The 15,487-nt window shown below is 40.4% G+C and overlaps 1 protein-coding gene across 1 annotated transcript in view; it reads right to left on the bottom strand.

Annotated features, from left to right (window-relative positions):
• Positions 1 to 1,031: 1,031 nt before the first annotated feature.
• The window catches only part of LOC108789515 (destrin-like), a 17,126-nt gene continuing 2,670 nt past the window's right edge, over positions 1,032 to 15,487 (bottom strand). The window contains exons 2-4 of the mRNA XM_018559551.1: positions 5,392 to 5,663; positions 2,248 to 2,324; positions 1,032 to 1,232 (exon numbers count right to left, since the gene is read on the bottom strand). Of these exons, the coding sequence (XP_018415053.1) occupies positions 1,123 to 1,232; positions 2,248 to 2,324; positions 5,392 to 5,663 (459 nt within the window). The 3' untranslated portion in view covers positions 1,032 to 1,122. The remainder of the gene's footprint in view (positions 1,233 to 2,247; positions 2,325 to 5,391; positions 5,664 to 15,487) is intronic.

Raw genomic sequence — 15,487 nt, 5'->3', positions numbered from 1 at the left:
GACAACCACAGTGAGGCACGGTGGGCATATATTGATTTCCATTCTTGCCAGCGGGTTATTTCAGTTAATGCACATTACAAAGAGCTTTACATTACTTAAAAGCTTTCCTAGTACATATAACTGAGTTTTGTAAAATATAAAAAACTGTACTGTAGTAAAATGTTTAAAGCAAGCTACTATACATATTGTCCCAAGTGAAACTCAGCCCCAAAAATAAATGTCATCGAAATGAATGTGTCTCTTAATCATCTTGTCTTCAATTGTATGGTAACTGTAATGTCTTCCTTATATTGTAAAGCTCTGCGCAAACTGTTATATAAATCCTGTAATATCATCATAATAATAATCTCTGTCTATGAGAATACCCTCTAAGACAGTTGTTATTGGAATAGCTGTGTCCATTGAAAGAGTTCTCCTTGCTTCCTGTTCTGATCACAGCTGAAAATGATCGGACTTTCTGTTTGAGTCCTGTTGACAATGGTGTGTCTAGAACCAAAGTGTTTTTGGATGGCCTGGTGAGGGGGTTGAACCCCTTGTTTATATTGCTCTCTGTGTCTATGCTGGGAAGATTCACTCTCCATATTTGACCTGGTTTCCATTTTCACCAGTAAAGAAAATGAGCAAAAAAACCTCAACATTTTCAGTTGTCTTTAGAAAATATATAAAGGTGAATCTTCTAGTTGGGACAGTTGAGCAAATAACTGTTTAAGAGGGAATTTCTTTTACTTTGAAGAGATTTCCTCTCACTTCCTGTTCTGTGTACAAGGGAGGAAGAGAAAGAAAATTTCCCCACTAAGACACAGATGGCAAAATAACCTGATGGGTTTTAACCATTCCATAAACTATCCAAAATGAGATATATTTTAATCTGCCCTGATGGAAACACAATGCTCTTTTGTTGTGAATAAATATGTACAGGCTTTAAATGATTGGATAAAGAGAGCTGACATTGCAATATTGTGTGATACTGCACTTGTGCTAAGTCTTCTATGTACCATATGCATTGTGGTATTTGTTGATGTGTCATTTCATTTAATATATTACAGTTTTGGGGTTCAGTTCCACTTGAAATAGTGCTGCTACATTTGCAAGTTGTCTATGGTCCTGGCACTGAATGATTGTCTACAAGTGGTGACCTTCCAAGGATTTAATTTTGCCACTTGTAAGTTTTTGTGCCAGCTGGTCGACAGTAAGGTCATCTTGGCTGTGAAGCTCCCATTGCTTGTTCACTCCTAAACACAGAGAAAAAATTTGGTTACCAAGGTAAGCTAACACTTCCACAATCATTCAACAATATGAGATCATATTATCAGCTTATATAATGGACAAAAAAAATCTGCTACCTTCATGTAAGCGCATTCTACTTATTTATTATTTTATAATAATGCAGGTACACTGCAAACATTGTGCAGCAGAGTGGCCATGCCGCTCTGCCTAACCCTCCCCCCCCCCCCCCCATTTACTCAGCCTCAGGCTGCCTGTTTTTGTATAAAACCCTCAGCATCATTACAGGCTGTGCTTTGTACATGGCACAGGTAAAATGAGGGGACAGGGACACAACGCCATCACTGTTCTGTTACAGCACTCTCGTTGGTTTCAGTAATTGGCCAAAGCATAATGGGAGCTGTGCTTTCACAGGGGAGAGAAAGGGGAGGATTTTAAGCAAGTCTGCAGAAGGGAGATTTTATTTAATTGCTATAAATATATAAAGGACTATAATGGACTTGAAAGGTATGAAAAGGATGTATATATTTTAGGGGCATTATATTGTGCATGGTGGTGGTGGTGAATATTGCGGGTTTCATTGTTTATTTTAGTTATAAAACTTAATTGATTATATAGCACAAAACCTTTCAGGACAAAGATCCCTGGTCCAAGCTTGGGCTTCTTTTTTTGGGTTGACAGCAATAAACGCTCACACACTTTCACTTTTTTCGCATTACTATCTTTGTTGTGATTGGGGGTATTTCCCCTTACTTCCTGTTCTGTCTGACACCAGACACATGACAGGAACTGGGGAATTCTCTTTCCAGTTCTCTTTAATGTAAAATAACGTAAAATAAACAGTGGGTAGATTTTCCTTCACTTCCTGTTTTGTCAGAATCTTCCAAACAGGTTTGCAGACAGCAATAAAACATGTCAACAGTTCTGACCCTTTCTCACTCAATGTAAAAATAAAAAGGTTTTGGCAGCAGTTGGGCTTTATATGTAATTCTATGATCCAATGTGATGTTATCCCACATGTACCTGAGAATGCTTGTTTTAAGTATGGTTTTGAGCTTGCAAATAGTAGCTTCTCCTTAATAGGTGCATCTTCTGGTGCCCTGTAGATAAACAAAATATATTAATAAATAATAATAACCGAAAATTTAAATGTCAGAAGGTCAGATCAATGTTCAAACAATATGTCATGTGCAAGCATAACTAAATAGTTATCCTGTGGTTTCCCCATGCAGAGCAAAACAACAGGTTCACTTTAGTCTCCCCCTACCCAGCAGCTCATGCTTACTTTCCTTTCACTCTCCTAGCAACTCTTTAAGCTGACTACCACTCGCTCGTTATAAAGGGTTATTCACAAAAGGGTGAAGAGTTTGGAGAAGACAGGAGAAGTGAACAATCTGGGACAATATAGCTGAACTTCCAAGGTTATTTAGTACAGTGAATATTTCTCAATAAAATCCAAACATGTCAAGCTGCTATTAAGTTAGGGTCACACCAGTGATCAATGTCCCGGTGCCCATTACTTTTTTCCATGGGTAGAGATGAGGGTCACAGTCCTTGGATAATACAGTGTTGAACATTCACAAGCCAATAGAACATTGACTAGTCACCCCTTCTGTTGCTCAAAGTGTTATCTAAAACCTTTTCAGTGTCCTCCAATAAACGCTGACTTGTCCACTTATTTTCAGATTTATGAACAGGGTTTTAGGCCTCTACGCTTATCATCAAAATGATATAAATGATTTATGGTCATCAACACTTAAACGGCATCTACTATGAAGACATCATAATCTATGGAAAATAAAATGTTATTTTTATTATAGTCTATTCCAGCCTTTCTCAACCAGGGTGCCATGGCACCTTGGGGTGCCTTCTGGTTTTGTCAGACATGTCTTCAAATTTTTGCACAGTGTCATGCATTTCCTCAGTGCAGATGAGCTGCCCATCAGCACCATGGAAGTGCATGATGCTATACCAGGACGGGCTACATCCAGGACCTCCCCCAGCATTGAGAAGAGGACAGAAGTGTTCAACCAGACACTGTTGCTGCAGGTGCATTGTGGTGAGGAGTATTGTGTAGTATGTGAAGGGGGAACTGAGAGCTTTGATGTGAAGGGAACTTCTGATGTGAAAGGAGGGGAACTATGCTGTTGAGGCTAGGTTCACACCTGCGCTACACCGCATGACACCCAGAATGCTGGAAACTGCACGGTCCGCCCGGCGCGACTGGGGTGCCATTAAGGGAGGTGTCGTCTAAGTGTGAACCTAGCCTTAAGGGGGCTTTTGATGGGGGGGGGCTTCTAATGGGAAAAAGGTGGAACTCCACATCATTGGGGGGGTTTTTTGCATGGGATCCTCCCTTAAAAAAAATCACTTAAAACCAATACCAGACCCCTTTCTGGGATAACAATCTGGTAGATATTTTTGGAAGAACATCATTTTTTTTTTTTTACATTACCGTTTTTACATTTTAAACTGGGTGCCTCAAGATTTGTCATCATTTTAAAGGGCGCTGTGACTAAAAAAAGGTTGATGAATACTGGTCTATTCTATTCCCCACAGCATTAAATATTTATATAACTGAGCCTGCTTGGCTTCAGCAGAGGTACACTTCTCTTGTGTGAGAAACCTTTTACTTGGCCATATGCAATTAGAATATTCATAGAGGCTCCATAGGCTATTCATAGCCATGTTAATGTCTGGGTTTGTAGGTAGGAGCACATCATTTCTGAACTTGCTTTTTCTTTTTTACGTGTACTATCCTATTACCATAGGCAATCTTTTTAAGCCCATAAAGCTCTCTATTTTGTACCATCCAAATTAAACTTACCAATGCTATGTAATGGTAGGACCTACCTAAACTAATCAATCAATTTGTATCCAATCATGCAGGCCCTTGCACTACATAATTGTTGGTAGATCTAGAAGAGGTTGCACAGTCAGGTTGAATCATATGTGATGAGCATTGCAGAGCATTTGGCAATACGTGAAAGCATTTAGCAAGTTAATAACACTGTGCTGTGAACACAGCTGATGTGTTTAAATCAGAAAATTCACTAGTTTTGCCATGTTTTGAGTTGTGAGCTTAACGGAGCTCCACCATTGAGACTTTTCAGGTGCTACACCACAAAATAACATATTCATATGGTAAAATGCTATTTCATTTGTAACAAATAATAAACATTGATTGTACAAACCACCATTTGTACAAAAGATTTCTTTATCAGAGATAGTACCTTACCTCTACCACACACCCACATGGAGCCTGCTGGACATTCCTCCACATTTCCAAAATGTGGAAACAAGTATGTTATTTAAAATTAATGGAAATTGGTTATGATACACAGTGCACAGATAAAACTAAATATCATGCAATGAGGGTTTACATCTCATTTACCGTATGCTTAGCAGAATGTACAGACTGCATTGTGTATGGCCAGGAAGAATTACAGGGGGCAGGTTTGGCAGGCTTGGTAAGACTCTGGCACCACTGTGCTCTACTAGTCTCTATGGATGGGTGTTCTCAGGAGCCCTGCTAAAGTACTTATACTTTACTGTATGTCACCAGGGCTCTGTATAGCACAGTGCCTGTTAATGAACTTGCCCATCAGTCTAGTGACCTGCATTTGTATAGCAGATGAGTTTACACAACATTATTTATACTTTTGAGTGTGAAAGTGTTCCTTCCATTCCTTCTACGGCATTGATAAGCATGTTAGTCTCAGGTCAGTATATACTGTTGTCAGAATACTCTCTAAGGCTGTCTTCCCTGCTATTTGCTTACTTCTCTAACTCCATAGGTATAGTTTGGACGACAGGGTTCCCCTGCCCATTATTACAGCTTTGGACAGCAGGATTTGAGTAGGATGTACCAGGATAATCCTAAGGTCCACAGGATCACAGGATATGGGTAAAAATGTGGGACAATCCTGTAGAATCCGGTACGGTTGGGAGGTATGGTATAAATGAGAGAGTATTCTGTTTGCAGTGCATTCTAATTAGCATTTGCAGTCATAACCCTTCAACATCAAAAATATCAAGACATGAAGTTTGCACAAAAAATACATAATCATTCATATGTACTTAAGGTGGCTTAAACATTAAACACAGACCTTAGGCCATCATAGCAAAGAATGCATAGTGCATGCATGTTAGTTCCCAATTACTTACCACATTACAAATATTAGGTCTTGTTTCTTTGATTCCCCAGTAACATAGTGAATATCCAACAAGGCGTAGCAGCACTTGTTTTCAGGGAAGAGTGCTTTCAACCGAGGGAAAAAATTTGCACAGTCATCTGACAAGATTTCCTTTCCCTCCTGCACAACGATGTATTTTTCATCACTGCTGAAGCCAAAGAAAACGGCTTTTTTTCCACACTTCTTCAGCTTCATATCTTGGAACAAGAGGGTAACAGAATCGTCAACCTGGACACCTGATGCCTGCATAAAGAACAATACGTACAGTAATTGGTTAGACCAAGGCATATTCCTCGCTAGAGTTTTCTATTCAATTTAGCTTTAGCTGCCTGACTTTATACAGTGAAAAGTTGAAAAATAAAAACATTTTGTTTTTTGTATATAAATATTTGTCACTTATGGCAGACTCATTATCTAAACTGCAATCTATTGCAACCAATCATCAGTCATATTTCAATATTTTGGCAGCTCTAAACTGGGGAAATATTGCTGGCTTCTCTCTGTTGCTGCTGGATGAAAAAGCAGATGCCCTAGATGGATATTCGAGATACTTACTTGAAGTGCTACTCATTCACCTAAGTTAAATTGGACCTGTCAATACAGTAATTAAGACAAAGCCATATCTGTAAATTAAGCAACATAGTAACATGCAAGTTTGAATAAAGACCAGGGTCCATCCAGTTCAACCTGTGTGTGTATGTGCGTGTCTGTATTTATCTGGCTCTAACACTTCCCATATCCCTGTAGATTCTGCGAAAGAAGAAATTCATCCAGAAGGTTCTTGAATTTATCAATGTCTTCAGCGGATACCACTTTTTGTGGGAGGGAATTCCAAGCTTTCGCTACTCTCACAGTGAAATACCCCTTACGCATTCTAAGATTGAACCCCTTCTATTCTAACCTCTTGTTGTGTCCCCGGGTTCCCAATACAGTTTTGGGATTAAACAGTTTGTTCCTAATATTGTGATCTCCATTGATGATTCTGAGGACTGCAATAAGGTCCCCTCTTAATCGCCTCTTTTCTATGGGAGTAAGTTTAGATTTTGAATGCGGTCTTCATAACTCAGGCCTTCTAGCTCTTTAATTAATTTCGAAGCCCTTCTCTGAGCTCTCTACAGTTCCAGGACGTCCCTCTTGAGAGTTGGCGACCAGAACTGTACCGCATTCGCTAGATGAGGCTGAACCAATGCTTTATAAAGTGGAAGTATCTTGTTAGGTTTACTGGCTGCTGTTTGGCATTGCTTACTATTGCCAAATCTGTGGTCTATGAGGGCCCCCAGGTCTCTTTCTATGTCTTACTTCCCTAAAGTAACACCCGCCAAGTAGCAGTTTGCGCACATGTTCTTTGCTCCCATGTGCATAACCTTACATTTTTCAACATTAAATTGCATTCACCATCTTGTAGCCCATGCCTCAGTTTTGCTTAGGTCCTGTTGTAGTGTGAATTTAACCTGTTTGGAATTTAATGTTTAATGTCATCCACCAAAAACCGACATTGAGCTATTTAGTCCAATCTCTATGTGGTAGATGTATAAGATGAACAGGATCGGTCCCAGGACTGAACCCTGGGGCACCCCACTCCCAACCTTTGCTCAATTAGAGAATTACCCATTTATCATTACCCTCGGGATCCGTTCTTGCAGCCAATTTTCCACCCACGTACATACAATTTCATCTAGACCTATAGACTTTAGTTTATGGGTTAAACGTTTGAGGGGTATTGTGTTGAATGCTTTAGCAAAGTCCAGATACACTACGTCTATTAGTATTCCTTTGTCTAATTTAGTACTGACTTCCTCATAAAATGTTAATAGATTGGTCTGGCAAGAACGGTCCTTCACGAAACCAAGTCACTTACCTTTCCTGCTGGCTGCTCTTTTGAACGCAGCTCCAATCCTGAGAAATCACCAGCTGAAGTCCACACTAAAACCCACACTTCTAGTCCTGTCAATCTTCTGGGCCCCCGGCAGCTCTCACTGGTTCCTCCCCCTGCCCTCCACCTATTACAGGAGGCAGTAGTGATGTAGAAGTCAGCAAGAGGAACCAAAAGAGCTGCGAGGGACCCAAGAATAGGACAAAAACTCATTTTAAGTTGCACTTCTGAGAATGTTTGCTTGCTGTCCATGCCTTTCTGTCAAAGTGACAACACACCCTCCTCCATTTCTTATGCAGGTGTCACAGGGACAGTAAGTGAGGGAGAATCTCCCCAAGGGTTTTAAAAAATGACTGGTACAAGGCTTTAAGACATACGTAAGAAAGAAAGGTAAGATACAAGGACCAATGTACCCCTTCTTACAAAACAATGTTTTTCCAATTCTTTGTGGAGAAGATGAGTTTATAACTTTGCTAAAGGATTTTTTGAGCTACAGTTGATGCCACTGTATCTACGTGCCTTTCAGCAGGGTTAGCTGGTTTAGCCTTTAATCTGCTATGATTATTTATTGAAAAACCTGAAGAACGCAACATATATTAAAAGGAAGCAAAGCTGCAAGAAGGCTATTTTACATTTCTAGTTCAGTTCTGTTTTTAGCAATCATGCATTAAAATGCACAATGCTAAATTGTACAGCCAGACCGTCAGCAAACATTCTCAAAATATGGCACATTAAACTTCTTATTCTAGTGCAAAATCAGGGTAAAAGAATGACAATTCTGTAAAGAATAATTTTTGAAGTAGTTGTAAACCCTAAATGAACAGCATATAGCTTTCCAAGGCACTGTGCGCCAAAAACAATTGTCATTTTATTTTATTAAAATACTTGTTTTCACCTTTGTATCTTTTGCTTTATTTCAGTGTTGCTTATCTCCAGCAGACACTTTAAGCCACTTCCTGTCAACATGCACTCCATTGGCTGCATGGTATTTCTCAGGGTGTGTTTTCTATGACGGTGACAACAGTGGTGCTTGTGTAATTTGTATTCACTAATTGTAGCCCCATTTATAAGCGTGACAGCACAGAAGCACAATTGAGTGTTGCCATCCCATAATAGGAAATGCCGGAACAAGGACCTTCATGGGAGGATTACCAGGTCATTACAGAAATCCGCAGATTAAAAAATATTGAAAATAACTTTTTTTCATTTGCCTGGTACCTAGTACAACTATAGGCTGCTGTATGGCAGTCTAAACGTGTACCAAATACAGTTACTATGTGATGCACAAGCCTCATAAAGTAAACAAAAAACCTCCTTTACCTTCTCTCAGTAAACAAAATCCTCCTTCATTTGTGTCTCACTTGTTTCCCCTCCCAGACACTGCAGCTCACAGTGGGAGAGTTTCAGCACCAGAAACAGTGCAGTCAACCCAGAAAGCAGTGGTGGGGGGGGTCTAGATGTGACCAGCTGTTGACCGAAATGGTACAGGCAGTGACAATAGTGATATCAATGCTCCCTGCAACATTTTTATATTCCATTGTAGTGCAAGCAGGCATAGGCTACATGACAATGGCAATTCTGCTGTGAATTCAGGAGCAGTGCAGCAATGTTATCAACCCTTCAAGGGAAGCTGCATTAGGTGGACTTCACTGGCAGGTTCAACAAATTATTTTGGACTTTGCAGAGGAACCAAAAGGTAACTGCAAATTCACGGGCACTTAGGCCTCGTTTAGAGAGGCAGCTCATGGGCGGTACATTCAGGCAGTTGATCTGCGGTTTTACTGTTCCTCAGCTGCCCGCTACAATGTTAGCATTGCGGCCAGACAGTGCTGTATACATTGTTGTGGTCGTGATGCTTTTTTTTATGCATGTCATGGTTGGCAGCAAATGCAACTATAGAGGGGAATGGGACCACACAGCAACCACGTGTCAAACACATGCCAAGCAGCTTTACTGTCCTGTCAAAAGCTATCCACCGCAAATTGGTTTTTTAAGAGGGCGGTGGAGTCTGCGGCCCATCTAAATGAGGCTATACAATTAAGTGCTGCAGCACATTATTTTTTAGTGGGCTGCCATAGGGTTGCCACCTGTCCAGGATTCACCCGGACAGTTCGGGTTTTGAATGCTGTGTCTGGGTTTCATGGCAGCAGAAACCCGGACACAAGATGTCGGGCAGACAGGGGCAACGGAAATTAATATAGGGGCTACTGGTCCCGCACTGTACAGTCTCGACTGTGATATTTACATATGAATGGGTGGCGCTATTTAAACATGAATAAGCCACGACTCCAAAAAATGTCTACGCGTCGCTAGAGTGTTCAGGTTTCGCTTGAAGAAAAGGTGGCAACCCAAGGCTGCCATAATTCTACTTTATAACTTATATGAGATTGTAGTAATTGGGTTTACATATACTAGTTTTTTTTAAATAAAAAACAATCATGATTAACAATTACAATACACTACACTTAATAAAACATCTAGTAGTCCGTAAGGCTTTAAGCTATTGAATGGCACCCTGCTGTCCTTGCACATTGTATCTAATCTCTCCTAATAAATGCCAATTTCAGCAAATACATAACGCGCAGTAAACCTAGTAAACTGTAAATTATTTTTAGTGCTGATTTTACTCAGGAGTTATTTTAATTTCGATCTTTTATACAGCCTGAAAAACTACAGAGAACACGAGACAGAGAAACGTTTTCACAAAGATTGAAGAGTAATTTAAAACCAACTGGCTAGGTCATTCTTCCTGAAAAGATTAAATCGTTTCCCAGGCTGCAGGCCAATATTTTATTTTGCCTTGAACAGTATCACAGTCAATACCTTTGGAAGTATTTATATTTCCAGCACTGATTAGGTAACACTTTCCCAACAGTTGCTTTATTTTTTTTTTTTCAAGCCACAACCAATTGCCTACAGGTAAAGTTTCAGTTCAGGTAATGCATGTAAATTTAATATTTTTCAAATGCCTCAATAAAACACATATTGTACACTTGTATATTAATTTAACGTGGCACTAAACTCAGGAAATAAATCTTAAACATGCATTCAAGGACCTTAACTATTAACAAAAATATAACTTATTCGTGCATCAGTCGGCTCTAGATCCTCAAATCATCTCTGAATTGGTGCTGACACTGTCCTACTTTTGTTCCCCATGGTCCCTGTGTGTGTTGTAAAGTAGCCACCGCTCCAAGCTCTCACCTGTGATAGACTACAATCTCATGTTTAGTTTACTCATTTGTATTGAGATTGTCGTCCATCACGGTAGTATTATATATAGATTTATGTATGCATGTATTATTGAACTATTGCAACATCATGGTAACAATCTTTAATATTTTTATAGTTATCTATTTGAACGTTGTTTTAGCTTAATTAAGGCGGGTGTTATCTTAATTATCAAGATTTAGCACTCTACGGTACTTTTCAGATTGAAGGTTTGCCCTTTTATTGTAATAATGGATAGTTCATTTATGATTACTGCTGCTATAGGTATTTACACAATTTTGACAACATTTTGACATACCTACTGAAAAGTTACTGAATGGTGGATACTTGCTTATGATTCGCTGTTTTGATTTGCGCTTATATTTGATATTTCTTTCATGGGTATTGGAGGTTTTTCATACTTTTAATATTTGTAACAGTTCATATTAAGTATGTATATTTATTATATCTAGTAGATAATTATGTTTTGGGGTAATTAATATTATTTATGATATATTGGATTTCATTAATGTATGATCATTAGTGGTAAGTTGGGCAGCATAAACTCAGAGTGCGGCGTTTTCCGTATGGCTCCATTTAGGGAGTAGGAACATCTCACATATTTTGAGATTTGGAGTTGGCCATTATATGGTTAACCAGTGGACAAGACACAATCCACTTTACACCCGTGGTGGGGTGTGTTTAAGGATATAAGTTTTATCCGATCTATAGGAACTTTACCTCCATGACTAAGCCTTAGTGGTGAAACGCGTGAGGGCGTTTCGGTTGTGCTGGGTTGTACATTTGGCTCAGCTGTTCTGCTCGGTCCCTCTGTGGAACCGAGCAGAATAGAACAATTGTTTAAAAAGTAGAAAAAAAAATAGAAAACGATTGTGCGGAGCTAGCAGTGACAGCTAGCTCCACCCAATTGTTTCCTATTGGCCAGGCGGTTCTGCTGCCGTCAAACAAAAAAAGAACACACCATAGGAATGCATAGCTATATTCCTATTGGCTATTTCACTTTGCAATAGCCAATAGCAAACTAGCTATTGCACCTGCCCTCTGCTGTTGTCAATCACCAGAAGGGGATCTGATGGAGAACTGCAGGTCCCCCTCTGCTGATTGACAGCAGCAGTGGGCGGGTGCAATGGCTAGTTTGCTTTTGGCTATTGCAAATTGAAATAGCCATTAGGAATCTAGCTATGCATTCCTATGGTGATTTCTTTTTTTTTCTTCTGACTGCAGCAAACGGCTCCGATGTCAGAAGAAAAAAAAAACGAGCAAGGAAAGGCTTACTCTACTCGATCGAGCAGAGTGAACCTTTCTGGGAGAAAGTGTTTCTCTCCCGGGCGGCTGGGAGCCTATTAGACTTCCAGAGCGTCCGGGGGAGGAATGACAGATGACGTTCCTGGTTACCAGGTAACCAGGAACGCCATCTGTCATTACACACTGAGAACGCGGAGAGGCCGCTCTCAGTGTGTAATGACAGCGTCCCTGGTTAGCTGGTAACCAGGGATGCTGATCTCTCTGAAAGTGGCCGGAGCCAGCTGTGAGATGACAGCTTGCTCCGCCCAGCTGTCATAAGCATGCTGTCGGCCGGCCAATGGCCGGCCCTTCAGCCAGCTTTGGCTTTCACCGCGGCTCATTCGAGTCAAGGCATATGCCTTCGGCTCGACTGAGCCACTCGGCCAAATTCGGGAGCCCTTTGGTTCTCCTGAACCGAAGGGTTCCTGGGGCCGAAACTAGCCGAAGGATCAGCCGAAGCTACGGCTAGATCCTTCGGCAGCTTAGTGAATAGACCCCATAATTGGCATTTATCTGGGTAATTCCAAGTGTTCTGGCATTGATTGTACCTGACTGAGTAGAGTGTTACTCTGCTGCAGTATGGCACGTTCCAATAAGGGACACTGTAAGTGTGTAGCCCACCAGACAATCATTGGGGCACTCATGGCTAGTGATGCATGCTAGGACCAGGCATATATACTCTAGGAAATTGTCATGTGCTCAGTCTGTCTCCAGCTATGGTTTAGTCCAGGTTGGGGTACTGTCCAGCCGGCCCCCAGGCCTGGGGGGAGGAAACACCTGAGCGTGGAAAATGCTCTGTTATGTCTCAAGTCTATAGGAGGCCCCTGCTATTGTTGGAGGAGGAGAACCAGGGAAGCTGATGACTGCTACTGGTACCTGGAATATAGAGGACTTTAGGAGCAAGTCTGGTGTCTCTCCTACCAAAGATTTGAGTGAATCCTAGCTCATCTGCGGCTCAAACCATGCTACAAGTGAGTCCATACTGAAATACTAAAAGGGACTGGTGAGTCTGTAGTCTGTTTCTATTCTACCCTGAATGTCTAGGCCCCCTAAATCCTCTCTCCCAGTGTGAATAAGTTAATAAAGTTCTTCATCATCATGCTTGCGGCCTGGATATCAGCTCTGCTGGTCACTAGAAGAGGGTGGTTAATGCTAATGGGGCAGCTGGTCGCTAAAATCCCCAGACTATAGATGACCCGGGCTGCTCCTTTGGGGATGAGCGCTACTCATGTCTTCTATTTAGATCCATATCTATCTATCTATCTATCTATCTATCTATCTATCTATCTATCTATCTATCTATCTATCATCTATCCAAATACGGTATTTTAATCCTGTCTTATGAATACTCATGATGCATATATTTATATCCTCAAAGAGGTTGCCATTTTTTCAGCACATATGCAAGAATTACATTTTATGTATGTCCAAAAGTATTTTTTACCTTTGGATAGAGAACGGAAGAGGTAAAACCCCTGCCAGGTTATTTTTCTATATATATTCTTTATTTTGTTTTTATAAATATATTGGGGAACTTTTTTATCACTTCCTGTTCCGAGGCACAACAGAAAATTAATGGAAATCTCCTCTAAGTCAGGTGAATTCCCTAGAACAGGTGTCGCCATTGCAAGATTCCCCCTTACCTCTTGTTCTGGGGACAACTCTAAAATTAAGGATTTCCCCTCACTTTTTTCTCAGTGACAATGGGCACCAGTACAAAAAGCAGCCTGAATCTCCCAAATGGGTACTTAGACAGCAAATAAGAGCCTAACCTTTCCCCAGTCTATCAAAAACTAAACATATGATTTTGCTCAGAGATATTCTTTAATACATATGTAAGTACATTCTAAGAGACATCACTATATTCTGGTATAACGATACAAAGACACAAACAAATGCACTCCATTTTCAAACAAAAGAAAATTAGAGGTGAGTTGGCTGTTTTCATTGTATGGCAAAAAGCCAGTCTATCCCTTTTGACAGCCACGTGTATGTTGAAAGAATAATTTACGAAATCTAGCATAGGTTCGCTTCCCTAATAGTTATGAGTTTCATCTGGCCAATAGTCCTGCAGGAGTTTGTAGAGAAGCAGAATCGGTAATGGTCTGATATTCAGTAAGTGGTAACATCAATAATCTTCTGACATGCCCCTGATCCATCTGACCTTTGAACAATGCAATGAAAGAATGCTATTGGAGCTCTTACTTTTAGTGAATTTCTAATTTTTGACCAACCTCCGGTTTCTTCATTCATCACTACTAAATACTGCTGAGGGTTTCAAATAACAATGAGTGTCTGTATTCCAACACCATGCAAATGCCAAGTAAACAGAGGTTACCATAGCAATATGAAAATGACTTGTTACTCTTTACATACGCACACAGCAGATTTATTTTTGGGTGTGTTTTTACAGACGTCACAGCACTAAATAATTACCAGCATGCCTTGTATTTTTTTAGATTTGATAGAGAAAAATCAAAATGTATTCTATTTGAATGATGAAGATACTCTATACTTTTGTGTGGTGCATCTGTTGGTCCAATAAATTATTAACACTACAACACTGCCCTACCACGTGGAACCTTAGACTTTTTATTTTTTTCCTACCTTTGAAAATTTGCAGCTAAGTAACTGGTTCATAGAAAATGAATAGCCGCATCTACATGAAATGGAACTCTTACTTTTACTAGGTCTAGACAGCAAGTCTAGTTTAATTGGCCTGTTTTTGTTGAAGCTCTATGACTCTTGTATAAAGACAGGGAACAAATACATTCATGCAGTTGAATGTATCTGTTCCCTGGTGATCATTTTGCAGCCTGGCACCGCTGTAAATGCATAGACCAGCCCTGCTCAACTTTTTTTTGGCACCCTTTAAAAGTATGTCAAATCTCAAAGCACGCCAGTCTAAAATGTCATAAATTTTAAGGGGGACACAAGAAAACCCAAAAAAGTGGGTTTCCCCCTTCACATCAAAGTGCCCCTTCAAATCAAGGTCCCCCCCCACATCAGAGCCACCCTCTTCATCAGTAACCCCCTCTTTCACACCAGGGTCCCCTCTTTCATATCAGAGTTCCTCCTCTTTCACATCAGAATTCCCCTTTTAGATAAGTTAGCACCTTCACATCAGTCTTTATCCCCCTCTTCACATCCTAGTCCCACTACCTCAAAATTCTGGGGCACCCCTGAGGAAGCCAGAAGGCACAACAGGGTGCAACGGCACCCTGGTTGAGAAATGCTGGTATAGACCATAAACTACTATAGTGATCAGGGACCTAATGATGTGTGTACATTAATGTATAAGTATACCCGGTCATTAAAATGTCAAGTAAATGTTAATTTTTATTATTCTTGAACCCCCAACTTTCATTAATATAATATTTGTTGAGCCTGTTATAAACATCCCGTCTCCCAGCAGAGACTGGTTGTGACAGACCTGGGGTGCCCTAAGTAGAGCACTGCTATGGCACACATAACAAGCTACAGCAAATAGCGGGTGTGGCCTTGTTGAGGGGGGGGGGTGTTAAAGGGATATGGATACATAAAACCTAAGCCTACTCACTGGGGGAGGTTTACCAAAATTGGAGCAGGGAGAATCTGGAGCAGTTGCCCCTAATAATCATTTATCTTTTCAATTTGTTCGGTTAAGCTTTGAAAATTAAAGATATTAGCTCATTGGTTA

This window comes from Nanorana parkeri, unplaced genomic scaffold (genome assembly GCF_000935625.1).
Source record: "Nanorana parkeri isolate BGI_ZX_2015 unplaced genomic scaffold, ASM93562v1 scaffold402, whole genome shotgun sequence".
NCBI lineage: Eukaryota > Metazoa > Chordata > Amphibia > Anura > Dicroglossidae > Nanorana > Nanorana parkeri.
The sequence above is the reverse complement of the archived record's forward strand: the minus strand, read 5'-3'. Positions and strand labels throughout refer to the sequence as shown.